This window comes from Botrytis sinoallii, assembly GCF_014898435.1.
Source record: "Botrytis sinoallii strain Bc 23 chromosome Unknown BSIN_004, whole genome shotgun sequence".
Classification (NCBI taxonomy): domain Eukaryota; kingdom Fungi; phylum Ascomycota; class Leotiomycetes; order Helotiales; family Sclerotiniaceae; genus Botrytis; species Botrytis sinoallii.
In genome coordinates, this window is record NW_024066031.1 from 2,596,789 (window position 1) to 2,624,172 (window position 27,384).

General features: G+C 43.8%; 9 protein-coding genes across 9 annotated transcripts; 4 read left to right on the forward strand and 5 right to left on the reverse strand.

Annotated features, from left to right (window-relative positions):
- Positions 1-775: 775 nt before the first annotated feature.
- Positions 776-1,933, reverse strand: EAF02_003195 (uncharacterized protein; the record flags this gene model as incomplete). The annotated part of the gene is made up of 2 exons (XM_038899243.1): positions 776-1,207; positions 1,259-1,933. The coding sequence occupies 2 exons, from the start codon at positions 1,931-1,933 to the stop codon at positions 776-778; spliced, it is 1,107 nt and encodes a 368-aa protein (XP_038761531.1).
- A 2,909-nt stretch (positions 1,934-4,842) lies between these two features.
- Positions 4,843-6,294, forward strand: EAF02_003196 (uncharacterized protein; the record flags this gene model as incomplete). Its single annotated transcript, XM_038899244.1, has 1 exon — positions 4,843-6,294. One exon carries the CDS (start codon positions 4,843-4,845, stop codon positions 6,292-6,294), a length of 1,452 nt encoding a protein of 483 aa, XP_038761532.1.
- A 2,745-nt stretch (positions 6,295-9,039) lies between these two features.
- On the reverse strand, positions 9,040-9,739 carry EAF02_003197 (uncharacterized protein; the record flags this gene model as incomplete). The annotated part of the gene is made up of 3 exons (XM_038899245.1): positions 9,040-9,254; positions 9,463-9,626; positions 9,678-9,739. The coding sequence occupies 3 exons, from the start codon at positions 9,737-9,739 to the stop codon at positions 9,040-9,042; spliced, it is 441 nt and encodes a 146-aa protein (XP_038761533.1).
- Positions 9,740-10,556: 817 nt separating this feature from the next.
- On the forward strand, positions 10,557-12,742 carry EAF02_003198 (uncharacterized protein). Its single transcript, XM_038899246.1, has 4 exons — positions 10,557-10,766; positions 10,866-11,352; positions 11,404-12,155; positions 12,204-12,742. The coding sequence occupies exons 1-4, from the start codon at positions 10,647-10,649 to the stop codon at positions 12,426-12,428; spliced, it is 1,584 nt and encodes a 527-aa protein (XP_038761534.1). The 5' UTR covers positions 10,557-10,646; the 3' UTR covers positions 12,429-12,742.
- A 268-nt stretch (positions 12,743-13,010) lies between these two features.
- On the forward strand, positions 13,011-17,448 carry EAF02_003199 (uncharacterized protein; the record flags this gene model as incomplete). The annotated part of the gene is made up of 3 exons (XM_038899247.1): positions 13,011-13,684; positions 13,737-16,283; positions 16,332-17,448. 3 exons carry the CDS (start codon positions 13,011-13,013, stop codon positions 17,446-17,448), a joined length of 4,338 nt encoding a protein of 1,445 aa, XP_038761535.1.
- A 638-nt stretch (positions 17,449-18,086) lies between these two features.
- EAF02_003200 (uncharacterized protein) lies at positions 18,087-18,725 on the reverse strand (the record flags this gene model as incomplete). The annotated part of the gene is made up of 1 exon (XM_038899248.1): positions 18,087-18,725. The coding sequence occupies one exon, from the start codon at positions 18,723-18,725 to the stop codon at positions 18,087-18,089; it is 639 nt and encodes a 212-aa protein (XP_038761536.1).
- Positions 18,726-21,285: 2,560 nt separating this feature from the next.
- On the reverse strand, positions 21,286-22,341 carry EAF02_003201 (uncharacterized protein; the record flags this gene model as incomplete). The annotated part of the gene is made up of 1 exon (XM_038899249.1): positions 21,286-22,341. One exon carries the CDS (start codon positions 22,339-22,341, stop codon positions 21,286-21,288), a length of 1,056 nt encoding a protein of 351 aa, XP_038761537.1.
- Positions 22,342-22,775: 434 nt separating this feature from the next.
- Positions 22,776-25,089, forward strand: EAF02_003202 (uncharacterized protein; the record flags this gene model as incomplete). The annotated part of the gene is made up of 6 exons (XM_038899250.1): positions 22,776-23,242; positions 23,296-23,635; positions 23,698-24,029; positions 24,077-24,481; positions 24,565-24,750; positions 24,963-25,089. 6 exons carry the CDS (start codon positions 22,776-22,778, stop codon positions 25,087-25,089), a joined length of 1,857 nt encoding a protein of 618 aa, XP_038761538.1.
- Positions 25,090-25,114: 25 nt separating this feature from the next.
- Positions 25,115-27,341, reverse strand: EAF02_003203 (uncharacterized protein; the record flags this gene model as incomplete). The annotated part of the gene is made up of 3 exons (XM_038899251.1): positions 25,115-25,880; positions 25,937-27,045; positions 27,150-27,341. The coding sequence occupies 3 exons, from the start codon at positions 27,339-27,341 to the stop codon at positions 25,115-25,117; spliced, it is 2,067 nt and encodes a 688-aa protein (XP_038761539.1).
- Positions 27,342-27,384: the final 43 nt, after the last annotated feature.

The following is a 27,384-nucleotide window of genomic DNA, read 5'->3' on the forward strand; positions in this document are numbered from 1 at the left end:
GATTGTAGGCTACAGTGAGCAGTCAGTTGGTGAATGCAACAACAATATGAATACATATGTAGCTGGAGTAGCTAAATTCTTAATTTGATTTAGTAACCAATCGACATGAGTGAAAAGGAGAGATTGAAGTCAACACCTACCTAGATAGTCAAGACAACTATCATTGGAACAAGAAGAATTTGGTATTACTAATAATGAGTATTTGGAATTTCCTTCTTCCTTACATGCGGTGATTTTCCGGATATCGTCTTTTCCACTCCTCCTTAACGCCTGCTATCCCAAAACTATCATGCGAAAATCATCACTGAGTGTTACCTGTCAGGTACTGTATATCTTTCCTTCTTCGAAAACTAAACGCCGAATCAAGCTAAAGGCCATGGTTCTTTCCTCATCAAGTAATGTTGTTGGCACTCTGTTTCAAGAAATCAAATGCTGGATTTTTTTCCTTCTATTTTGAAACTCAAATTCTGGATCTTATTCGAGATTGTGGCTCTTTCCTCATCACTGCAATTTTGGCGGCAGCTTGATCGAGATCAATCTACAGCCTTGTGCTGCAAGTCGAGTTGAATTAGATCATTGTTCCAATGCTCCTCGATATTCCCAAATAAAAAACATTGCTCAGTATTCCTTGAGCACATAAAAGAATGTTCTCTTCTCGAATAAAGACACTGTGAAAAGAAGGAAAGTTCCGAAAGTTCATTTCAAAATGCTTGCCAATTGTTTTCCAATCTTTACATATCCAGGTATTGACCAAAGAAAGTGTTGGTTTTTTGTATTATCGCAATTGTCTTGCAGCTTGCATATGTCCCATTGACGTCCTTCTCGGTTGTTCACTCAAGAACGAGGTTTTTCTTCTGTTGCTGTTGAGCGCTAGCCTTCTTCCAATATTTCCAAAACAAACACAGCTACAAAAGAGAACACTAGCAATCCATATTCCAGCCTCGAGGTTGCCCCTTGTAACTAGTATCTCGGATTCCGCCTCTGAGTAATCAACTGGTTGATGAGATGCAGTATTGTTCTTCATGGAAGCGGCCGGACTGGGCATCAAGTCTGAGTTCGAGGCTAGGAGAAGTACACTTCCGGTAGCCCCGACGGCGGCTGAAAATGCGAGTCCAGGTTTGGAGCGATCAATAAGATACCACAAGACTGGGTTCACAAGGGCAAGGGTTAAGGAAGCTTGCATATCGGATGCCCAAGGTAGTTTGCGCTTGGAAAATGGTTAGTGGAATTGAGCACAAAAACTGAAAACAGGACGTACAATAGCAAAAGCAATTCCCATGAAAGCGCCCACGCTTCTGACTGCTAATATCCAGTCTCCTCCAAGGATACCCTGCGAATTGCTGGCATCGATCGCTTCTTCCGAAGAATTGCCAGTAGAGGATTCAAAGGGTAATTGCACCGTTTCCTCCCAGAATTTGTCGAACAGTGGTAATAAACTTCCTAATCCTACCCCAGCTATGCCCCAAAATACAAGATATTTCCAATCGTGGCTGGGTTTTATAATTGTCTCGACTTGAAGTGGTGCAAGATGTCGGTCATCATGTAGATGTCTGACAAGTAAACCGTACAATAGTCCTAAACCAAACAATAGCACAGACCGGAAAACCCGGGAATATACAGTAGCCGACTCTGAGGTAGGAGCGTCGGCAAAAGATTGTCTTCGATAGACTGGAGGGCTGCGTGCTCGTTGAGGACTTTCAGCGCCTATTCCCCAAGGTGTAGACGGCGTCTCGGGTTCGAAGTCACTATCACCAGTCGCCTCATATATTCCTCCCAGAGTAGAGGATGTCAAATCGAGAACGGAATGAGTGCGGCTTGGTGCTTCAATGAACTCGGAGAAAGGGGCAAGAGAAGGACTTGGAGTTTGGAGGGTAAGAGAATGTGTTTCGAAAGGCCGACGCGGCTTGGGGCGATAGATATGCGGGGCCGCCATTGGGATTTTGTTTTCGTAATAATACTGAGGCGGGCAGCAGTCGAAAATACAATCTTCCCAAGATCTATCAGGTGTGATGAGTAGCAGCTTTATGTGGAGGAGCTGCTTTCAGTTAACAAGATGTAATATATACATATTAATCGCTGGCCTAATATCTATCTTCGTGTGCAACATTGACTGAAGTCTGATGGACATGTCTCTGAAGATGCGAAGGACAATTGCCAGGGTTTGGGAGAATTACCTGTCGATGTGTTACGAGAACCTCAAATGTGCATTACTTGGTATACACCAATTAAGCTTCTCAGGGTCAACAATTGACAAAGGGGAGCTACAGATGAATGAGATATGTGAAAGGTACTTTGGAAGGACTAGGGGGGAATAGAGAAGATATGTATGTTTTGTGATGAAGAAGTTACGAGGGTTATGTAGCAAAGTCATAGCTAGAGATTCATTTCGCTCACTCATTCATTAATATTTCACATGTCTACGAAGAAATATTTGCCAAGAAACAGGTCGGAGGTCGGGCTGGAGGCACGGGACTTAATTCTAGGATGATCTACTGGACTAAACTTTATCTGGGGTAAATCCCTTGCAAACTCTTTTTCCCCTCAGAACATGACAGCACACAAGTGATTCGATTTGTTTTAATAATTCATGCAATCATCATACCTAGTAGGCTCAAGTGTCATGATGAGTGGTTGCCCATTGTCGTACAACGAAGTTTCCCCTCATTGGAATGGGTCGCTCAAATTCATTCATTCATCACCACCACCCAATGGCACATTTTTGATTGGAAAAATGACAAGATGTGGAATTCAAATATCTGCTTGCAACCTATAATAATGCCGAGAGAGGAAAATGAGGTAGTGATGATGATGTCACTGATAACGATTGGAAGCCTCTTTTTTTTTTTCCTTCTTCTCCTCTTCAACGTGCAGATGGTTGGTTTCAAGTGAGACGGCAGGAACTTGACGCTCTGTCGCCTCTTTGATCAGGTCCCTCCAGAACACTGAGATTGTTTTTGACTTCTTGCTACATTGCCAGTGTTCGCAATAAGTGAGCTGAGAGATGCACTTTCGAGATTGTCTTTTGATACAAAACCCTCTTCTATAGCTTTCACAAACTTACGTCTTGAACCAAAATCTTTTGTGTGCACGTGGATATACATTCAACACTGGGCTGGATCGATCGACATCAAAAATGGGTTTGATGGCTAGATACCCAGCACGCCATAAATTTTTGTGGCTCTGACAGGACGGAAAGAACAGAACAACAAATTCAAGCAAATAAACTCTCGTCTCTTTTCAGTGTTCGATACCAAATCATATAATTGTAAGTTATTATTTGAATTTTACTATCAAATGGATGTATTCAAAAGCCTTGGACTTGTCATTGATCTCTGAATTTCTAAAGATTAAGATGTATATTGACATTAGGGTTCAAAATCAGAATAGCGATGTTTCAATGTATGTTTTATATTGGTGATTCAATACACGGATTTATATCTCTCTGTGGAGGCTGGCTCGCAAGAAACTTAGTCATAGCGCAAATGCTGTTGAGATTCTGTTGCACGGAACCGGTGTATAAAGTAACTATTATTGGCATACAGTATACAATATCTCTGTCGAGAAAAAAGTCAGCAAGAAGCTCAAGAATAGACTTAGTACAAGAAATTCGCAGTCCTCCATCTAAAGCTCTCGGTAAATTGTTGTATATTGTAGGTTTTAGATACGCAGTGAAACCTGTTGGGGCTGAAAGAAGATGCGATTATAGAGTTTGAATTTTATTATGAATTAGGCACATTTGAGCATTCGCCTGGCATATTGAAAAAAGCTTTGCCGATATCTGAAACATATAATGCCTCTGCAGGTATATGAGGGAGGCAAGAAGGGTAGTAGTATTAGTAAGGTATTTCCAAGAGCAGTCACAGAGAACATTCAGAAAGTTGTTGTAGATTTCTAGTAAAACGAGCGGCGTAGCACATGAGTATTACTGTGAAACGGTTGGTCGGCCTACCAGTATATGAGAGTTATGGTTAGCCATCATAGATTGAGTATACTTCTTTCCATAAGATCTTGATTGGACATTCCATTGTGCGGAACAGGACTACATGCTCGGATCTGAGAAGTTGACAGCCATTGTTGCCTGCAGGTTCCTATGATCAAGGTAAGATATGAGTACCGTTAAACATTGAACGTAAGATGCTTTATTTGAATTTGAAAAGACATGGCCAGTTTTTGCGATGCTTCAAGAAGATATATGTGGTCATATATGTAAAATCAACTGAACATGAAAGCTTGTGTACCCGGATCGTTGTTCTTTGCCCAGCATGTAAAGGTGCAAAGCCAATGAAGTCCAATTGTCAATTGCAGATGGCAATCTGTAGGCAAAACACCTTTAGTTAACAAACACTTATTAGCTGTCAAAACTAGAAAAACCGAGAAAGTGATTTGCCCATGCTTGATACAATTTCATGCTGCCCTTTCACCCCTTGATCATCATTCGATAGGGGTGAACTTTCACACGATCGAATTGGAGAGACTTTGCTTGTTGTTTGATCATGATTTGCATCGGTTGCAGCTTCAAGTGTATGCATTGGAGCTCAACAGGCTAAGAACACATGAGCAGCACCGAGAGTTTGAAGTAACGTCGGACCCTTGGGACGCATGTGTTTTTTCGTTCCTCTCAAAATATCGAGGAGTTTGGATGATAAAAGTACGATCGGGATTCATTGTCAGGTGACTATTGCTCTGTTAAAGCGGCTTGCTCTCTCCTAAAAGCGGCTTGCAAGATGTGATTCCCATGTGGTAAATCCCTGCAATAATTTTAACTCTCAAAAGTTCCCAAGAGCTTTTTTCTCGAAAGCTGACTTCTCATCATTCTAACAAAAAATCAACTCAAATCACAAAATGGCAAAAAGAAAGAGAAACACTACTGATTCGGCGCCTGCTGTCGCAGCACCATCAATACCAACGAAGAAATTGAAGCAAACTGCAACACCAAAGGCCAATTCCTCCAAGCCTACTACTATTCAAATCATTACTGGATCTTACGACCGAGTCCTTCATGGTATCACCACAACAATTCGCTCTGACGATGACGTCCAATTCGCAGATACCTTTCTCTTTAATGCGCATACCTCTGCTATTCGAACTTTAGCACTCTCTCCTCCCTCTGCTCCAGTCCCCAAACAATCACAAAAGATCATTCTCGCAACCGGCAGTACTGACGAGCGCATAAATCTTTACCACATCTCCGCACACCCTCCATCCAAGATATCAGTTCCCGTAATTCCCTCCCTTACAGCCAAGGCCGTTGTGGAAAATCCACAAAATCGCGAACTTGGCTCACTACTTCATCATGCTTCCTCAATCACTGCCCTTTATTTTCCCACCCGAAGTAAGCTGATGAGCTCTGCGGAGGATTCGACAATTGCCGTTACGAGGACAAGAGATTGGAGTCTATTGAGTACCATTAAGGCGCCAATACCTAAAGCCGTGGGTAGACCCAGTGGTGATACGGCTCCTCTCGGCGGACAACCAAGTGGAGTTAACGATTTCGCCGTGCATCCAAGTATGAAACTCATGCTCAGTGTTGGAAAGGGAGAAAAGTCTATGAGGTTATGGAATTTGGTCACAGGAAAGAAGGCGGGTGTGTTGAATTTCGAGAGAGATATGTTAGTCGAGGTCGGGGAAGGGAGATTTAGTAGTGGAGAGGGAAGGAGAGTCGCATGGGGTAATACAAAAGAGGGCGGGGAGGAGTTCTGCGTAGGATTCGAGAAAGGAATCTTGGTTTTCGGAATGGACTGTAAGGTTAGGTGCAAGATCGTACCAACACCAAGGTCCAAAATCCATCAACTGTCTTACGTGCAAGTGGGAGATGACGAAGATTCTCAAGTCTTGGCTGTCTCCACGGAGGATGGAAGAATCTTGTTCTATTCCACAAATACTGGAGACTTAGAAAGTGCAAAAGCTGCCGAAGGAAAAACACAGCCAATACCCGCCGCTAAGCTATTCGCACAACTTGGTGGTAAAGATAGCGGAGTAACTGGACGTATCAAGGATTTCGCCGTCTTGAACATTGGAGAAGGTTCTTCCAGAGACATTCTGATTGTGGCAGCAAGCAGTGATGGCGCTGTCAGACTATACAAATTATCTGCAGCCAAGGATTTGGCGCAAGTTGGAGAGAAAGTAAACCAAGTCGGAAAACTGATTGGTACATACGAGACCGGAAATCGCGTTACATGTTTGAAAGCGTTTGTTATGTTACCAGCTCCTGAAGGGGCAGAAGATGAAGAAATTGAGATAAATGAGGATGACGACGAGGAGAGTGGGGATAGTAGTAGTGATGATAGCGAATAAGATACCCTCTGATGAAGGATTTCCATCGATTTTAAGTTTTGTTGCATGATGCTGAGTCTTATTTGTGGTTGAGTAATGTGATAGTTCTTACAAGTGTGAAAGAAGGCAAGCAACTTTGTCATTTGAACCTCTGGTTTGGGATGAGTTGCATGTCAAGTAGAACACGCCCGCCAATATCTAAGATGAAACCTGGTCGGATTAATCATACATTGCTATTCTTAATCATCATAATGTTGAAGAAAGAATCACTTCTTTGATAAGATCATACACGTCTCCTGGCATTTCAAGAGGAGAAATGATTTCTGAAATCTCATGCCGCCAGATATCATCCCAGTAGGTATTCGATTCTTGTTATTCAAACTCGCTCGGCTATCAGACTACTCCGTTCATCCTGCACATCTACTCGGTATTGTCCCGGATTTAATTTTCATAGTGTATCAGTTTCGAAAGTTTGCCTTGATCTAATCAACAGGTTTTGATCTAGATTCTTCGCATTGATATTCATGATATTTTGACTAGCAGGTATACACGTAAAGAACACTCATACTTTTCTTTTCTTCGCAGAGTAGTATAAATACTTTGCGGAACTGTATTGATCCAAAAAAAATTGCCATCATGAGTTTTCTAATACTATGTTTCATGACTGTTCAAAACCTCGAGTGTTTGCGTGTTGATAGCTAGTAATTCATCATATTGTAAGGGTTACTGTAGGATATGATATATCTTCTAGATGTCATGGAGAAGTGTTCTTTTTGTTAATTGCGGCTGGCAAGTATAATGTACATAGGCCATCCATATCTATAACCTCGAAAGCTGCAATCATATGATACATAATAATCATAAGCGATAAGTCGAATCTTGCCTGTATTTCTGGTAACGAGTAGTTTCAAGATATTTTCACTAGAAAACTACACGATTGTTGGTGAGTGGTCAAAAGTATTACTTTTATGGGCTGGGTATGTTCATATGTAGAAGTATTTGAAACTTCGAAGTAAACCAGTCCTGCTAGCTTTCTTTGTAATGGTATCGCAACTGTATGATTTTGTATATTCAAATTAACCAATTTGATCCCTTCTTACCAACCCAGAATTCAGTCTTGGCTGCTGAATGGATAGTCAAGTGTCCAATGGGTGGGCTGAAATTGATTTTCTAAAGCTGCCATGTAGAATTGATCTGGATCAGATTATGTTTGTAAGCCCAACGGCCTATAGCGTTGGCGTGATAGTAACGATTTCGAGGCCCTTTTCATCGCACCCTACCCTCCTCTCCTGCTATGTAATATTTTTGGATTGATAATATACTCAGATTGTAGTTGTTATTCAATACACTGTCCGAGTTTCAGAATTGAATACATCCTTCTCCTTCTTTAGAGAAAGAGAGTGGACATAGGCTAGACGCGTGAGTTGAGTGTTCCATATGTCTCTGAATAGTGGATAAATGACTCTGCTGTGACCTGAAATATAAATTGGACATTCAAGTTTAGCTTGTGATCTTGGGGTTATGGTAGCTATGCTATACTGTAAGACTGTATGAATTCAAGAACCATGTTGTCATCGTGGAGATAGTGTTTAATATCAGGAGAAACGGACGATTACTTCTTAGGCTTTGATAACATACGAACTGTATAGAAACACACTCGAATATGGCTTTCCATATAAATTTGGCCATGCTTCTTCGCTCTCATCACCCATCTCTGCTACACTAAGAAGTAGAGTAAGTACAGCTGACAATGTAAATCGAGGTGATATATTTTAGACAACAAGTATCGAAACAACATCAGATACTTCGCGTGAGAACGCCGAACGCGACATGAATGATAACTACAATAGAGTTTTCAACCTAGATAGCAAATCTGCTGCACGACCTACCCTTGATATAGCTTGAGATCTTGAACTTCAAACTGGTTACACTCTTGTAGTGGGCAGAAATTGTGCTTATAGATCCAAGCTTCAGATTACAAGTCAAGTCTGATATCGGACGTATTATCTTGTTCACGGGAGATTTTGGAAAGGATTTCGAGGCGCGGGAAGGGTGAATGGACTGATTACGAACTATTTATTAACGGAACTGACATACAGTTTCTGTGCCAGACCCTGCCAATACTAGCAACCCCAGAAGCTGGATTAACAAAAAAGGGGAATTATATGATGATGCACATACAATCTACCTACATAGCGAGCTTGATTGCAGACGAGACATACTTTTGTCAGCTTGCAGACAATCTGCCTACAATTTACCCAGGGATGTCAAGCAGCTCTAAAATGAACTGTTTTCACCATTGATGTATTCAGCATTTCACGGATAATTTGATAGCAATAAAGCCGACAGACAAATCCGGATAAGTTGTTGCGCTGGATTTCGTGGATGCCCAGGCTAGAAATGAACAAGCTTTCTGCAACATTGTGTGTGGATGATTGCAAGTAAAAGAGAGAGCAATGATTCCCATGTTCAATGTGTTGACAGGAAATCACGTTGATGACACAAATCAGGGGACATACGGTGAGGTTGACACCATTTCAACACCGGAAAGACTTTTACCTTGCATGGGAGGTGATAATAAGTCGGGATCAAGCCGGGCCTCAATCTATGAAATTCCAGATGTCCCAGACGTTTAATTTGCGGAAATCTCGTTCTCTTGAAGATTCAAATCAGAGTGGAGTATCGATAGTCTGTTTGAATTGAAATAGAGAACTTCACCGAAACAATAGAGCTCCTCCCTCTTCTCTCAGAAGTATCCTCATAATCTCAGTTGACCATACCAGCCACTATGTGTTCCTTTGGAACAACAGCCTCTAAATCTCTAACTGCTTGCCTGGCATTTTCGCCAAAATCGACTGAGGGGCCAGCGCTTCCCATCATCATCTTCAATCGACCGGTTGTGTCGGTGACAATCATCTTCAGCATCAAGGTTCGTGCACACACTTCTTGAAATACCTTCAATGCAGCATTTTCACCTGTGCCTATTGTGAGTGTCAGTGGAATGGTAACACTTGAGGAACATTTGGCCACGAAAATATCCCAACAACCCAAGGCTTGACAATTATTCTAATCACTCAACGGGGTTTAGAAATTGAAAGCCTCTAGATATGAAACATCAAATTTCTGGCTACGATCTGGACTATTGTAACCCCTATACAATGCGCCAAACAGGGGGGAAAATATACATACCTGATGGTCCTGTGCTGAATTGATCGACATGTTGGAGACGACGTCCATTTAGAATGTTATCGTATTCGAGAAGCATGTAGCGACCACGCTTTACAAAATCCCAGAGAAAGAAGAGACTTGGACTTGGCTTGTGCGAGCTCCAGGAGGGATGTGCTTCTAATTCTCTATGCATGGGTCAGCGTTGGCAAAAGAACGTTCGGGAAGGATGGATATACTCTATGACCTTCTCCAAACGGGTCTTGATATCATCTCGAAGTTGAGCTGGGATGGGTGCCATGATGGGCCTTCTCTTTTTATTGCTAAGTTTTTCAGGGATTTCAAGCGGGAGAAGAGAATGTATCATTGGAATGACGAATGTAGCCCCCTATTTGTGGTTGTAAAGTAGGTAATATGATTGACTTCCGTGTTTGGATATTTTCATGTTTGCATGTTTCCATGTTTCCAAAGAGACGCAAAGATCGACAATAAACCTTATAGGTTAAGGATTGACATGAACGTGTCAATCAGTGAATCAAATCCGTACACTTAGAACTCATATATGCATGGTAAATATCAGGGTGAACATCCGCCAATCTACCTAGGTCGGTAGGTGTACTCCAGCCCCATCCATTGGCATCGAGGTCAGCTGGAGGATGATATTGCACATTGTGAATTTCATTCTCTGTGCAGCCATAATTGTTTAATGAATGAGTGGTAGCACGACTCAGTGGTCATACGGTATTCAGAACCGTTGATATATTTCGCCAAACTCGTTTGGGTATATAAACACTTGTTACCAATAACATTCCATCAAACTTTTGGAATGAATGAACGATTGGATCAATTTTGGTTGAATTAAGGGTTGTCCTGTCCTGTCTTCGAATTCCTACCTACCTGGTACCTACTCACCGGTGCGTACGAGCGTACCACTCACCAGCTCACCATTTCCCCTATTTAAATGAAACATCGGCAGAAGAAGAAAAAACCCCCCGACGATCTGGCCAGAAGTGATCCGTGCGCATTGTTGACCCTCCAATTGAGACTAGTGCCCCTCCATTAGTGTCTCTCAAACTCAACACGCTAAGGTATTGGTAAACGTAACTTTGTTGTATCTTAGTTGTCACCTTCGTACCTGGTGAAATCCAATTGATAAAACATTTTCTCTTTCTCTTTTCTTTATACTGGAAGGAAAGTCGAAAGGAAAGATGACTTCCAATCCTCAGAGTACCAATGGCTCTGAGAGCGAATTCGAGTTCATCGAAACCCCAAAAGCTCCCACACCGACCTTTGAAAAGTTCGAGCCATGTGGTGTAAGGACAACAGCTGTAAGTTCATAAAAAAATTCCAGAATTTCTTCATATCTGTCAACTTGGATTTGGAGTAAACAAGAAGGTCAATTGACTCTAACATATTATGACAATTAGTACCCAGCTATCAAGAATGCCCCTCTGCCTGCAGATGCTTCTGGCAATGATAGTTTCTCGAACACCCTCCTTTTCTCCCTCATTGGTGGTGTCCCTCTATACTTCTCCTGGAAGGTTGGTGGTGGATTCAAGACTACCATTTTCTTTGGTCTCATCACCACTATTCCCATTCTCCTCGCATTCTGGACAGTATTCTCCAGCTTCTCTCCACGCAAAAATGAGAAGGCCAAGTACCCAGGACGTCCAGTCGAGCATTATCTTACCTTTAAGAACGAAGCCGATAAAATAAAATACAGCGGAAAGAACAAGATTCCTATGGAAACTTTCCACAACATGTACTTCGATGGAGAAGTTGACTTCAACGGTGACGCCCTCGAGGTTCTCGAGTACCGTCACGACTGGGCAAGCTTCAAGTTCACAATTAGTCTTTTCAAATATGTTTTCTTCAACTTCGCACCAGAAGTTATCATGCACACTCGCTCCCAGGGTAAGTGGCACAAGATCTACCTTTACATCAAAACTACTAACAACGTCGCAGATGAGGAACAAGTCCGTGATCACTACGATCGGGGTGACGACTTCTATGGCTGGTTCCTTGGTCCACGAATGATCTATACCTCCGGTGTTATCTCTGACATTAACCGTGAAGAAACTTTGGAAGAATTGCAGGATAACAAACTCGCCATTGTCTGTGAAAAGATTGGTCTTAAGCCTGGTGAGAAGATGTTGGACATTGGTTGTGGATGGGGAACCTTGGCCAAATTCGCCAGTGTTAACTTCGGTGCAAAGGCTACTGGTATCACTCTTGGCCGTAACCAAACTGCCTGGGGTAACAATGGACTTCGCAAAGCTGGTATTCCTGAAGAGCAGAGTAAGATTTTGTGCATGGATTACCGTGATATTCCAGTTCCCGAGGGAGGTTATGACAAGATTACATGTCTCGAGATGGCTGAGCACGTTGGTATCCGTCACTTGACAAGCTTCTTGAAGCAATGCCACGATATGCTCGAGGATGATGGAGTTATGTTCCTTCAAGTAGCTGGTTTGAGAAAGACTTGGCAATACGAGGATCTCATCTGGGGTCTTTTCATGAACAGATACATCTTCCCTGGTGCTGACGCTTCTACTCCTCTCAACAACTATATTAACTCCCTCGAGAGTGCTGGATTCGAAGTTAAGGGTGTCGACACTATTGGTGTTCATTACTCAGCAACATTGTGGAGATGGTACAGAAACTGGATGGCCAACAAGGAGAAGGTTGTCGCTAAATACGGTAACAGATGGTTTAGAGTAAGTCTTCATGATTGCACGAATTGTCGCACATACTGACAATAACAGATTTGGGAATACTTCCTCGCTTCCTCTACTATTATCTCCCGTCAAGGATCTGCCACCTGTTACCAAATTACCTTGGTAAAGAATCTCAACTCTGTCCACCGTATTGAGGGAATTGCAACACAATTCGGATTATCTGGCGCACTAGCTGCCGCCAAAGCCGATGTTCAGGCATACCGATCCAGAAAAGCTGCAGGTGGTGTCAGTGAAGATGTCGCCAGCGCATAAATGATTGATTGAATGATTGAATGAATATATTACAATCGGTAAAAGGGTTTGGAGAGCCTAATTAAGATATTCAAGTATCTATATATTTATCGATGGGATACACAGAGCTAGATGTGTGACTGCATTCGTGGCTATATGCCAAAAGGGGATGAAGGGCCAGACCTTATGTAGAAAAGCTTCGAGCTTGTGGTATAATCTAGGTGATGCAAGTACTTGTGTACCTGAATACATGTAGCTTCAATCAATGATTTTTCGTACCAAAATGATTAGAAGTGATTCAAATGCACCAATATTTCCAATCAGTGACTTCAATTGACGTTGAAACATCAATGTTGAATGATGATACGATACACATTTATTCAGCCCCTTTAACATTTTGTCGCAAAATCGGTGAAACTTGGGTTGTATGTATTTGTATATTAGAGGTCGCTAAGCCCAGCCTCTATGGTAACAGATTACCTGAGCTTCGTCATTTCGACCCCCGGACCGTGGTATCTTCTACCAACCTCGAACCCATTCCTTCAAATAAATGTCACAAATCTATCTTTCTTCATACCTATTTCTTTTTTGTTCATACTCATAATGTTTTCGGGTTCGAACTCGTACCTTGGTGGTAACACTGGCCGCCAACCACCACAACAACCGCAACAACAATATGGTGGTTTCCAGCCAAACCAAGGTTTCCAACCACAGCAGACTGGTTTCCAGCCACAACAGACTGGTTTTCAACCTCAACCCACTGGATATGGAAATCCGGCTCCTTTACAACCAAATTTCACGGGTTATCCACTTCAAGCACAGCCTACGGGATATCCTCAGCAATCTCAAGCAGGCTTCCCTGGAGGCCAGCAGCAACAGCAGCAGTTCAACAATGCTCCTCAACAGCAGAACTTCCAAACGGGAGCTCCCCCAATGCCGCAGATCCCGCAGCAATTCCAGCAGCCTCAACAGATGCAACAAGCTCAACCACCCCCTGCACCTCCTGTGCAGCAACCACAAGCGACCGGATTTGCCGCAATGGCTGATTCATTTAAACCTGCTGCTGCAGAACCATCGAAGCCAAGAGGTCGCAGAGCCTCTAAGGGGGGAGCAAAGATACCTAGTATAAGACTTTCCTTCATCACAGCCCAAGATCAAGCAAAGTTCGAAACTCTTTTCAAGTCCGCTGTTGGGGATGGGCAAACACTTTCTGGAGAGAAATCGAGGGATCTTTTACTACGCTCAAAATTAGACGGGAACTCTCTGTCGCAGATATGGTAAGCATTAAATTATTCAATGGATATAGTGTTGTGCTTATGGTTATTATAGGACGCTCGCAGATACTACAAGATCTGGACAGCTACATTTTCCCGAATTCGCATTAGCTATGTACCTCTGCAATCTCAAGCTAGTCGGCAAACAATTACCATCCGTGCTTCCCGATGTTATCAAAAATGAAGTTTCTAGCATGGTGGATATCATAAATTTCGCCATAGATGATGATGCACCAGCGGCAACGAATGCGCCCAATTTTGATGGTCGACAAAACACCGCAACACCTCCGACTATCCAACAGCCACAGCCAATGGCGTCTAACTCCGCACTTCTCACTGCGCAAATGACTGGTTACCCTGGACAGCAGAATAACTTTTCGGCTGGATTTCAACCTCAGCAAACAGGTTTCCAGGGCTCAATGCAAACTGGCTTTCCTGGACAGCAAGGAGGATTGCAGCCTCAGCAAACCGGGTATAATCAAATGTCAAATCCTCAAGCAACGGGATACAATGGACCGCGCCCTCCAATGCCTCCTATGCCATCCAACTTCAGTTCTCATTTGTCTCCCGCTCAGACGGGCATGCAAGGCGGAATGATCGCGCCACTGAACAGCCAGCCTACAGGAGTCGATGGCCAATGGGGTTTGGTAAATGCGCCAGCCCCCAACATTGATTTACTACATTCCCGGATGATGCCGCAACAAGGTCGAGAACAAGGCAACTTTACTACTGCCGGTATAACAGGCAATGCTGAAATTCCATGGGGAATTACGAAAGAAGAGAAGACCAGATACGATTCTGTTTTCAAAGCTTGGGATGGGTTTGGTAAAGGATATATTAGTGGTGATGTCGCCATTGAAGTTTTTGGGCAGAGTGGTCTCGAGAAGCCCGACCTGGAGCGCGTATGGACCTTAGCAGATCACGGCAACAAGGGGAAGCTTAATATGGATGAATTCGCGGTTGCTATGCATTTGATTTATCGAAAGCTTAATGGATATCCTTTACCAGCCCAACTACCTCCGGCGCTTATACCCCCTTCCACTCGTAACTTCAATGATTCGATTGGGGCTGTCAAATCTTTACTTCACCAAGAATCCAATTTCCGCAAGAACTCTGGTGCTACCCTTTTGCCACAAAAGACTGGAGTGAGCTACCTCAAAAACCATTCTTTCCGTGGTGACGCTGTTCCAGGTCGCACAGGCCGTAAAGATGCCACAGTATATAAAAACAACGACGATGATGTTGGATATAAATCTAGTGCTCGTCGCAGACTCGGAGCCACTTCTCCACGACCTGCGTCTCCGGGATCAACAACTTCTAACGATGAACTTTCTCTAGAGCAACTTAGAAAGAAAATTGCGGAGAGACAAGTGATACTAGATGCAATTGATTTCAAGGCCGAAAATGCTGCAGATGAAGATGATGCCCTTGATCGTAAAGACCGCCGTGAAGCTGAGGATCTGTATCGCCGCATTCGTCGTATTCAAGAGGATATTGATGCACATCCAGATGCATCGTTGCGTAACGTTGATTCCGGCGCCGAGCGTCGTGCTTTGAAAAGACAATTGCAGACATTGACGGATAAGCTTCCAGATATTGCTTCGCGTGTCCGAAGAACAGAAAGAAGTATTGCTGATGCCAAGCTTGAACTGTTCCGTCTAAAGGATGCTAAAGCTCACCCTGGAAGTGCCTCCAGCATCGTTGGAACCGGTCCTGGCGGCGCTATCACCGAATCAGATAGACTCAAAGCAAGAGCTAAGGCCATGATGCAACAACGTTCTGCTGCTCTCACTGGTAAGAAGATTGAGACCAGTAATGATGACTTGGATGCGCCGAAACGTCTAGAAGAAGAAAATCTCAAGATTCGAACCGAGAAGGAAAACAACGAGCGCATGGTTCAAGATGTTGAAGAAAGCGTCCGTGATTTTTCACGAGGTTTGGAGGACAGCCTAAAAGATGGCGGTGAGAGTTCATCTAGTGAGCATGAGAAGAGACGCTGGGAGGATGGGCTAGGTGTTGAGGATGAAGTCAAGGATTTCATTTTCGATTTGCAAAGGAGCAGTAGGAGTGCCAGAGTTCGAACTGATGATCGCAGCAGAGAGACTCCTCGTACTGAAGTGTCTCATGCTAGCCCTGCTCCAGCAGCTCGTAGCGAAACTCCATCGTCGCAGCCATCATCTACACCAGCCCCTGCTGGAGGTTCATACTCACAATACAAGACTCCAGAAGATAGAGCAGCTTACATCAAGCAACAGGCTGAGAAGCGCATGGCTGAGCGTCTGGCTGCTCTTGGCATTAAAGCACCATCTAAATCTGGGGAGACAACACAACAGAGATTGGAGCGTGAAAAGAATGAGCGTGCAGCCAAACTCAGACAAGCAGAAGAGGAAGATGCTAAACGTGAAGCTGAAAGGCAAGCTAGAATTGCCGAAGAGCAGGGTGTACCTCCACCTGCACCTGAGCAACCAAAGGAGACCGCCAAAAAGCCACCTCCACCTCCTTCAAGGAAGGCCGCCAGAAGTGACGCTAGTGAACGCAAGGCCGAAGAGGAAAGAATCATCAACGAACAAAAGGCACAAATTACTGCCACAAATGAGCTAGAGTAAGCGAAACTTGTATCTGACTTCTTCTACACTGCTAACATTCACAGGGATGACGCTCAACGACAAGAGATTGAGCTTGCAAAGGAACGCGAGGCGGCTCAGGCTCGTATCAAGGCCTTAGAAGACCAAATGAAGGCCGGAAAATTGAAGAAAGAAGAGGAGAAAAAGAAGAGAAAGGCTCTTCAAGCTGAGACCAAACAACAAGAAGCTCGTCTCGCAGCTCAACGCGCAGAAATTGAAGCCGCACAAGCACGTGAAAGAGAATTGCAACGTCAACTGGAAGCTATTGATGATTCCGATTCATCTGATGACGACGAAGGTCCGGAGCAGGTTACCCCTCAAGCATCAACGCCCACTCAAGGAAGCCAAGAACTTGAGCGCAAAGAACCTTCTCCACCACCTCCGCCACCTTCAATCCCAGTTGTTGTATCACCAGTCCCTGCTGCTGCAACAACAATTAGTCTCCCATCACCAACCCCACAAGTTACTAGCCCTGTTGTCAGCCCCCCAGTTGATACGGAGACCCGCAATCCTTTCTTGAAGAAAATGGCTCAATCCGGTGACGCACCTACCGCATCGACCGCATCCAACAATCCATTCCATCGCCTTCCTGCCCAAGAACTTTCAACGCCTGCACCAATTCAAGTTCAACCAACAGGTAACAGGCCATCTCGCGTTCGTCCGGAAGAAGATGATTGGGATGTTGTTGGATCTGACAAAGAGGATGATTCCTCTGACGATGAAGGACCTGGTGCAGGTGGCGCGCGTCATTTGGCATCAATCCTTTTTGGAACCATGGCACCTCCTCGCCCCTTATCATCCATGGGCAACGAAGCCTCATCTGCGCCTGAATCTCCTGCTGTAGCTTCTCCACCGGCGGCAACCCCACCACCTCCACCTCTAGTACCTAACTTCAATGCTCCACCACCCCCTCCAATGCCATCAGCTGGTGCGCCAGGTGGTCCTCCTCCGCCACCACCTCCTCCACCAGGGATGGGCGCTCCTCCGCCACCACCAATGCCTCCAATGGGAGGAGCTCCTGCTCCACCAGCAGGTGGACGACCAGCTGGTCTCTTGGGTGAAATTCAAATGGGGCGATCATTGAAAAAGACACAGACTAAAGATAAGAGTGCAGCTGCTGTTGCTGGAAGGGTCTTAGATTAAATACCTCTTTAACCATTGAAAGAGACAAGATGAAATGGAGGATTGTGATTAGCATGGCCTGAGAGAATGGATTGTATCATAAAGTACTTTTGGTTCATAGTATTGGGCAAGGGGACATAGGTATGGGAGGTACGAAACAGGAAAGATAAGAGACGAGCATAATTTGTAGTCGAAGAAGTAGCAATTTGAAAACATCCTTTCGTTTTGATAATTATCTGATGCTTTTATCGCCAGCGCAAGTTTTGTGGTTTTGCATTTGGAAATGATATTTATTGATCGTCTTGATTTCTATCTTCACATTCTGATTCATCTAGGTCTTACTGTCACAACAGAGCCCATTAAAAATCCTTCCATGAGTTATGCATAAATTATGGAGCTTCGACTAAGAAATTCAGGTTGCAGGTACTGCTAAAACAGGATCATGCCATGCTCGTTAATCTTTCCAAAAAGAAAAAAAAAGAGAAATTCTTCCATATTGTGCGTTTGGTATGAATGCAAGGGAATTACAGTACCCTGTGGGGCACCACGCATAATTATTTAACTAGTTAAAACTCAGATGTCAAATCTGACCTGCTTTATTCACACAATCGTTCTCTTTCCTCCATTCCAGAGCATTGTTCATGATAATTCCCATAATCTCAAAATGGAGCTCCAATAGTTTTGTCCCGCAACTCATCCGCCTGTCCATATATCAATTGTTCGCTCGCCCACGCTCTATCTTCTGGATTCATTCTCTCCAACATCTCCCTAATCCTAGCTTCGGCCTCTTCCTCCATCCTCGCTTGCGACATTTTTTCCGTGTCTCGGTGGGATAATGGTGCACCTCTAAACGGTCTGGGGAACCCTGGCATATCTTCCATGACTCGCATTTCCAGATCCCCACACTTTCCAGACTCAAATTCCCCTCCATTGTATACTGAATGAGGCCATATCGTCGGTCTCGATCTGCGTTTGCGATGAAACCAGGAAAATCGCAAGTGCGAAGATTCTGGGCTCAAGGTCGAATCGTCATCCCTGACAGGATGTAAGAAGCGTTCTGGAACGGGAATTTTTAAGCAGAGGATGAGGAGGAAAGCGACAAACACGCTCACTGAAGCGACTATAACCGGCACGACAACTGCCGAATTGATATCATTCGAGCCAAAAGGTTTTGTAGGCAGTGAGGTATCCGTTGGAGAGGCAGGTACATCGGCGGGAGTAGCGATGGATAGAATATCCGCCATTGTCCAGGCATATTGGGAAGCCAAGAGCGAGGCTAAAAATACTAAACGTCGCATCGTGAGACGATGAATCCTTTTGCCTGATTAGAAGGCGCGAGGAACGACATTTGTGCTCTGCGTAAAGTAGCACACACAGCAAACGAGGCAAACGGAGCAAAAGACTCGAGTGTGAGCGAACACGGATATTTATGGGAACTTGTTGCAGCGGTCCTCGGAAAAGATGGCTAAATGCGAGGGTATTACTTAGTAGAGTCTCTTTTGTCTGGAGAAGGAGAGGTCCACACGGAAGACTAGCTGGAAGAGAATCATGATTATTATTTTATCCTAGCTTGGTTCCTTCGCTGCAACCCCCGCAAATACTTCCTTCACCGTACCGTGAGATGCTGATTTTGTGCCACCGTGGTTAGGGATTCCAATTGATGGCTGTAGAGATCTAGCCTATTTGACGAAATATACATTGCTATGCCTCTTTAATGCAGCAAGTGAATGAGTGGCTTGTGAGATACTAGGTTATAATTTTTGTTGAGTGCTATCATACTACTATTACATCCTAGCTTTCAAAGGGTTACATTGCATTTTTGATACTCGATAATTAGAACATCTCTGTACTTAAGATGTTTCTTCTACTTGGACCCAGTACTACATCATTATGCTTCTCTTTGCAGGTGTCTCATTTATTGCAGGTACAACTATATAAGTTTCATCACGATTATACACATAGTATAGCGCTTACTAGAAATCCAGTGAAGATCATATAATCATCAGCTTATGTATCTAGGAAGTCTCAAGTAGACTAGACTCAATCAATACCCTCAGAAGAAGTACTGGGTCATATTTATCCGGAAATCAAGCACATGGTCTCACGATATAAATACACAAGCGATTTCTCTCATGATTCTATCAGTTCCAATTCTCGAACAACCCAGTAGTTTGGACTGAGGAAATAATATACACAAGCTACAGTCCATCCTACGATATTCAATTGGAGAAAAGCAATCAAAAACCCTCTCCCTCTCCCACACAATGCAAACGTTTCTGCACCACCCGGCTCATCTCAGCAGATGAATCATCACTCTAGACAAAAATCGGTTAATCGCTCGTTTGCCAACCCGCCATACTAACCTCCACACTTCTCGTAATTTCCCCGCAATCCTTCGCCCTGATATCTTCCCGTCCCAAAGTCTGTGTGACTCCTTCCCCATTTCACAAAATCAACTAACAAAACCACTTTCATCTCATGTCGCGAGACATCCCCCCAACAGATCAATATCACGCGAGCAAACAAACAGAGATTTCTGCTCACCAGAAAATTCGCCCACATGCTCAATACTACGACACCTTTTCGTGTGGATCCCAGCTCAGCCATGCGAGATGATTGGTTGTATAGCCCCGCGATGAGCAGCTGACAAGCCCTCAAGCCGGAGATGTAATTGGTGGTAAGGGTGCTGAGGATCTTTGGTATCCCATCTGCATGAATATTGTTAGGGCGTGTGCCAATTTTGTATGTACGTGGTGGTTTGAGTTCCCTTCCATTACTGTGAGTCGGGCTTGGATATACAACGTGCTTTTGTCCTTCTCGCTCATTCATAGACGGAAGAAAAACTCCGTTCTCCGATTGCATTTGTGATATCAAATCATAATGTACAATGTGTATGAAGATGGGTACCTTGATTCGTAGTTGGAACAGTGATAGATGATCGAGACTATTCGAGATCTTCTCATGATCACGTACAGAGTACATGTATGTACCTACCGCCATCAACGCAACCCCAACTATCAAAAAGACGAGCCTGAAATTCCAATTTCGACATTTTGAGGTGATACTTAGACACGAAATGAGATATTCCCAAACTCACAAACCTTGGAATTGAATACCTACGGCGTGCAGTATCATCCTAGCTTGCATGCGCACAGATATTAGTTTGACGTTGTATCACCCCTATAGATTTTATGGGTAACTGTCACCTCATAAATTGTAATATGCAAATACTGTTGCGGTTGCCGAATACTACTGTATATATGTCGGTATGAAATGTTGAAATATCGGTAATGATATGTTGCCGAAGAGACAACCTCGCCGATGCTTTGGACTAAGGGTGCCGAATCAGTATCATGAATGGTATTATCTGATTCTCGCATTGTATATTAGATTCGATCAATTGATAACTCCTGTACAATTCTGTAGTGTCACTTGCTATGTGTATACATCGCAAATTCGGAAAAGATCTCATGTCGTTTTATTGACATGCCACAGAAATTTAAGTGTCTAAAACATGCAAGATCGCCCCCTCGCCCTTACCTTGGATTGAAACTGTGAATTTTCAATATATGAACAAATTAGGAATTGGAATAGGATCCGGGTTAGATAAGAGGAGAGTCTTACGATGTTCAAATGGAATTTATCAAAACAAGATATGAATCATATCACGAAATGCTAATGATATCAAATTAACACCGCAGTGTGCTCTGTGAATAAGGATGTAACGTAAAGAGCTGCAGTAGTCTAACTTAATAACAGTATAGTATAATTCCAGCCCGGCATTTCTCTCCCAAACATTCTCTCAATCCTCGAGAGTCACGGGATGATAGAATACACAGTAGCCACCCAATTCATGCCTCAACATTTGGAGAACGGACCCTTGAATAGCCAGTCACCTACCTGCTCTAACATTTCTTCTGTTCTGAGTTTCCGCATGGCCTCTGCATCAGGTCCCTTGTTATCCATCAAATCATGAGTGAAAGCATGGCGAACATCCCTTGCTAGCGTCCATTTACAGCCATCCTTTGCAAAACCATACATTCCATCTTCGCGTTCTTTTTCATTCAAATCGGCAAGATCAAAAGCTGTATCTCTAGCTTCCTTGGCTAGCATATCGTACTCTGCCCCTATTATATATATCCATTTAGGTATATCATTCTTGCTCACAAATCGAGTGCTCAATAATGGATCTCGAAGATTCTGACCAACAGGAATATGACCCCATTCGAATACTGGTCCAAAATCTGGTAGATCATCCAAGTCCTTTGCATTCCGATATGGGCGCGAGGCTTTCTTCTCGTCCGGCGTGAGCGTGAAGTCCATTACTGGATACCAAGCTATTACCCCGTTCAATCTTTCTCGCAATTCAGGTACTTGAGCAGCGGACAAAGCCAAGTTTCCTCCTGCACTGAAACCTCCCAAGACCACACGCTTCTTGTCAATATTCAGATCGGAATTGTCGATTGTGGCTTGCGCAATAGCAACAACATCGTTTGTCAATGCCGGGAATCTATTTGAAGGAGCCTGACTGTATTCAATGCTGACAACGATGATATTGAAACGATTCGCCATCATAGCACAGATCTCATCATCGAATTCGGCAGACATCAAAGCATGTCCTCCACCGTGGAGATCGAGATATAGTGGAAGCGGTTCATCGTCCGCTTGCTTAGCCGTTGGAACAAAGATTCGCGTTCGCAGATTTGGTCGACATGGATATGCCAAGAGCTTGGTAGGACGAGATTCAAGAGGTGTTGGTCGTAGAAGGCGCAGGATTTTGAAGGTTACTACAATAGCTATCTTCAATCCCCAAAGCTGAATGAAATACCAGGCGCGAGTGAGGATTGGAAGTTGTGGCTGGACCAGATCTTTATTCTTTTCAACGCATTCACGTCCATACTTGTTAGAAACCATCTTGCGATCTGTGATCTCGTGAATGTAAATTAAAATAAAGGGGCGCGCATTTTTAAATACTGCTCAGTAGAGAGATCCTATACCTAGCTTGAGACAGTCATCCTATTGGAGGATAGTACTGCAAGTACAAGGTTGCAATGGAGATAATATCGCGCATTTGCGAAACTCTTCGATACCAACCAACTTACCATGTTGTTTTGTTTAACAGTCTCAATAACTGATCGCATCGAGAGGTTTTCAAAAGATGTGTTGAAATCATAATTCAAGAACACTTGGGATGAACCAACCTTGGAAGCTTTAACCTTAACTAACATGCCCCACCAAAAATTGCATAAAACACGTGATCTACATGGAGGGAAGACTGCTACCATTTTTACGACCAAAAACTTCTCTACCGTTATTGGTATGAAGAAAGCTAAAAGCTGAAGACCAAAATGACAGAAAACATCAAGAGTCTGGTTGATTGGGCCACAGCTTCTGGGGCTTATCTTCATCCTGACGTTGAAATTTATAAAGATGCAGTAACAGGATTATCGTTCAAAGCGCAACAAACGATAGCTCCTCAAACAAGTATTGTGCGATGCTCATACCAGATTTCTCTATCATATCTAAATGCGATTGGCACGTATTCTGAATTTCCCTCTACCGATCCATTTCCTGTTGAGTTCTTGGAGAATTTGAAACAAGATGATCCCAACATTATTGGTCACTTTTTTCTCATACAGCAATATTTGAAGGGTGATCAATCTCCATGGTGGCAGTATATCAGATTACTTCCTCAGCCAAATGATCCCAAAAGCCTTGGGATTCCTATCTGGTGGCCAGAAGAAGATCAAGAGTTCCTCACCGGGACAAATGCAGAACCTCCACTTCAGAAGCGAGAACAGATGTGGAGAGATCAGTGGAAGAAAGGGTTGTGCTTCTGAGGGAATTGCCAAACCATAAAGAATACAGTTATATCCTGTATCGATGGGCTGCTACTATCTTTGACAGTCGAAGTTTTCGACCATCCTTGACAGTTTGTCCTGAAGCTTTGAGTCAAAGCTCTACAGATACAGATCTCAATCTAGATCATATTCGCAATGATAGGTTTTCGATCTTATATCCACTTGTTGATATAGGCAATCATAATGGTATCAATCAAGTAGAGTGGAGAAAAGACCCCATCTCCAATTCCTTCGATCTAGTCCATTCTGCTGGTGTCTCACAGGGAGACCAGATTTACAATTACTATGGAAACAAATCAAATAGCGAATTACTAGTTGGCTACGGGTTTATTCTTCCAAACGATCTTGTGAATCGAAATATTGCCAATCTCAAATTGACTCCAGATCATGATGCTATTCAATTACGCAGAGGTCAGAATTGTCACAATCCTCCAGATCCAAGGCAGCCCGAGGAGGAATTCATGTTTTGCCGTGCAAACCACCATCTGCAAACGGGTCACACGATTCTAGGATCTTGGAATTTCACAGCTTTGGAGAAGGTCTAGTGGATCTCATTTGCTGTATTGTAGCAAATGAACGAGAGCGTTCATACATGTTGAAGTTTCCGGAAATATGCCCAGAAAGAATTGCACAGCCCTTCCAAAGCCCTCTATGTAGAGCAGTGTTACAGGCAATACTTATTATCCAATCTAAGCTCGCATACGAAATTGAGAAGATTGAACAAATCGGAGCAAGTCTAGGGTAAACCATCCTCGTTCCTATCTTTGACAAAGCTCACGGTGTCTCAGCCCCCCTCAAAATTATAATCAATCCCTCGCTCTGAATTACCGGAACCTCCAACTCATCACCTTACGATCCGCTCTTCAACCCCTAGATCTTCTAACCACACCAATCCTCACCCCATCCCTCGAACTCTCACCACATTCTTCAACAGGCACTTTGAAAATCCTCTCAATCGAACAGGCCTACTCACTACTCACCCACCACTACCCATCCCTCTCTACCAGCATCCACAATCTCATCGCCTCAGACCAAGAAGAAGAACTTCCTCTAGATTGGTCTGTCCTTCTCGAAGATTGGAACTTCACATACTGGACTCTGTGGGTTTATATCATCATGCTCAAGCGATCCGACCAAAAAACTCTTGCGGCTATACACCCAGCATTAGAGAAATGGATTAGAGATGGAACTTTGTGAGTTTTTTCTTCTTTTCGTTTTCATTTCTATCCTATCCATCCACCCACCCCAAACTAACCCACCACCACCACCACCATAGAATCTTCTCCCCCCAAAACCCCACCCCCACCTTCCACGGCGCCATCGACGAACACGAAACCCTCACAACCACCCTCTCCCAACTACGAAAACTGCACCCAGAACTTTTCAACCTCCAAAATGTAAACCACGAGCACCTCCTCAGTCTCGCAAGTTGTGTGGTCAAGGAACAGACATTTACGGCGCCGTATGTCATGATGGATGGGGCGGCGAAGGGAAAACGGATAAGCCAGTTGGTGGTGTGTATTTGGGGTGAGGAGGTATGATATTTGAGGGGTTTGAGGGGGTTGGAAAAGTTTTGTGTTATTTATGATGTTTTGATAGGTGGATGATTGGAATTTAGGTTCTTAGACTAGAGACGGGAAGTATCTGCATTGCGAGTTTTTCTCTAAAGTCTAGTGTATGTAGTCGTCGTGATTCAAGTAACGACAAGGGACTTGTGGGTCTCGAAATGAATGAGGTTAACCCTAAATATCATAAATCTGATGAATTACAAAGCAAACTCAAATCTCCTCTCTTGATGTAACAATACTCCAAACACTGCATTACAATCAACTAACACATAACCTATAACCCATAACCCATACATAACACACAACACACCACAAATCCCACCTACCCATCTCCCTTTCCCCACACCTCATCCATCTCCTCCCTTCCACAAACCTCCCCCCACTCAATCCACACCCTCTCACCCGTCCACACGCCACCCCTCCCTCCTCTCCCATCAATCCACATCCCTCTTCCTCCCTCTCCCTTCCCATCCCCTCCCCCACCCACCTCTGTTCTCCCACTCCTTTCGTACACACTTCCCAGAGCTGTTTCCCCCATTTTCTCCACCAGGTTTTTCCCCATATTTGTTTTTGTGAGGATTCTTCTTTTCTATTTTTCTCCTTCTCCTTCTCCTTCTCCTTCTCCTTCTCCTTCTCCTTCTCCTTCTCCTTCTCCTTCTCCTTCTTTGCGTCTTTATCCTTGCCGCTCAGACCAGAACCAAAATCAAGACCAAAATCTAAACCCAACCCAAAAGAAAAAGACACCGGAATCCGAGGATTTAAATTTAAATTCAACCCCCAGGAACCACCATCACCATCACTAAATGTAAGAAATGGTACCGAATTCCACGAAACATTTTTCTCTCTCGCCGCTCTGAGATCATTGACCGATTGACCGATATCTTTTTCTTTCCCTGCGTCTTTATCCACATCCGGGACTCCGCATCCATCCAGCGGTCCAGGAATATTTTCCAATTCCGCAGATAATATCGTGATATCTCTCACTGGCTCCTTGATAACTCCTCTTCTACTCACCATCTGCTTCCTGCTTTCGTTTTCTCCAATCGTCAAAATTTTCAGTTCCTCCCCCGATTTCCCTACCGTGTGAAAATCCCCGATGTATAATCTACTCCGATTCCAAACTCCCCATCACCCCTCTCGCTATTCCCACCTACCCCCAACGTCTGGTTCCCATTCCCATTCCCCTTCCCATTCCTCTCTCTACCTCCCCGCCCCCTCCCCTCCCCAGAAATAAAAACCCCCAAAACCCCCTCCAACCACCCCTTCCATCTCCAATCCTCCGCCCTCCGTCTCTCTACTCTCCCCCCTTCCTGTTCGCCAAAAATCTGCGTCATAATCTCCTGCATGGAACATCCCTTTCTTTCTTTTCCTTTTCCTTTCCCATCTCCATCCCGCTCTTGCGCAATTTCCCACGCTCGACTCCAAAGTATCTTCATATCCCGCACTTTTCCCATCGCCAATGAGCTTTCGATAAAGCGAGGGTACTCCCTATATTGATCTATCTTTCCTTCTTTATTCTTCAATAAAGGAAATTGGGGAATCACATCCCCATAACAAGATTTCCCCTCCCCCTCTTCTGCATCTCCTCGCTCACCCCTATCCATCACAACACAATCTTTTCTCTCGGCAAAAAGTACTTTCTGTGTATATTTCTGCGATCCCACTTTCCCTAACGTTCCAGTACCCGCTTCAGTAGTCTTCTCAACTCCATATTCTTCACGTAACTTCTCATTCACTTCCCTCCTATTTCGCAAAAACCTCCCAATGATAATTTCGCCCGGAAGTTGCAGCCACGTATTCGCATTCAAAAGTAGCACTAAATCATCATCATGCATATCTTTCCCATTGAGAAAATCAAGCGTATCTTGTATTTCTTGTAACGTGGTTGTTTCTTTCTCTTTCTCTTCAGTTTCATCTGATTTCAATTTGAAGCCTAGGAGGGTTGGAGGTGGGTAATTTAGGATAGATGCGGTGAGGAGAGTTTTGCAGATATTGAGCGACTTCTTGCGGGCGGGAATTACAAGATGAAATTTTGGGATTGTATCTGTATTGGTGTTGGTTTCATTGTTAGGGAATGGGATAGTGTCGTCCCATTCAGAGCTTTCGATGATTGTGTATGGTGCGAAAGCTCCCGCTAATTTTTCAGGAACGTAGGAGCCAAATTGTGATGCCGAGTGTTGAATTTTATACTAGAGGAAGATATTAGCGAGCCATGCTTTTTGGATGCGCATAAATGTTAGAAGTTGGAGATGATTTTCTGCCTGATTGATGGTTATGAATGAACCATACTTACTGCGTGCCATTTACCAAGAACAATGAGAATCACAGAAGACATGAATATTAGAGAGAAGAAGATACGACTACGGAGTCGACTGGGTCGTTTTAATTCTCTTAGTTTATGAGCCATGAAACTCATGGGTGAGATTTTCCGCATGGCAGTTTGGGGAACAGTCCCATTCTCTGTAGGGAACTCCTCATAATTCATCACTAACCACTAGCCACGAAAAAGCAAAACAGAGAATTCTCTT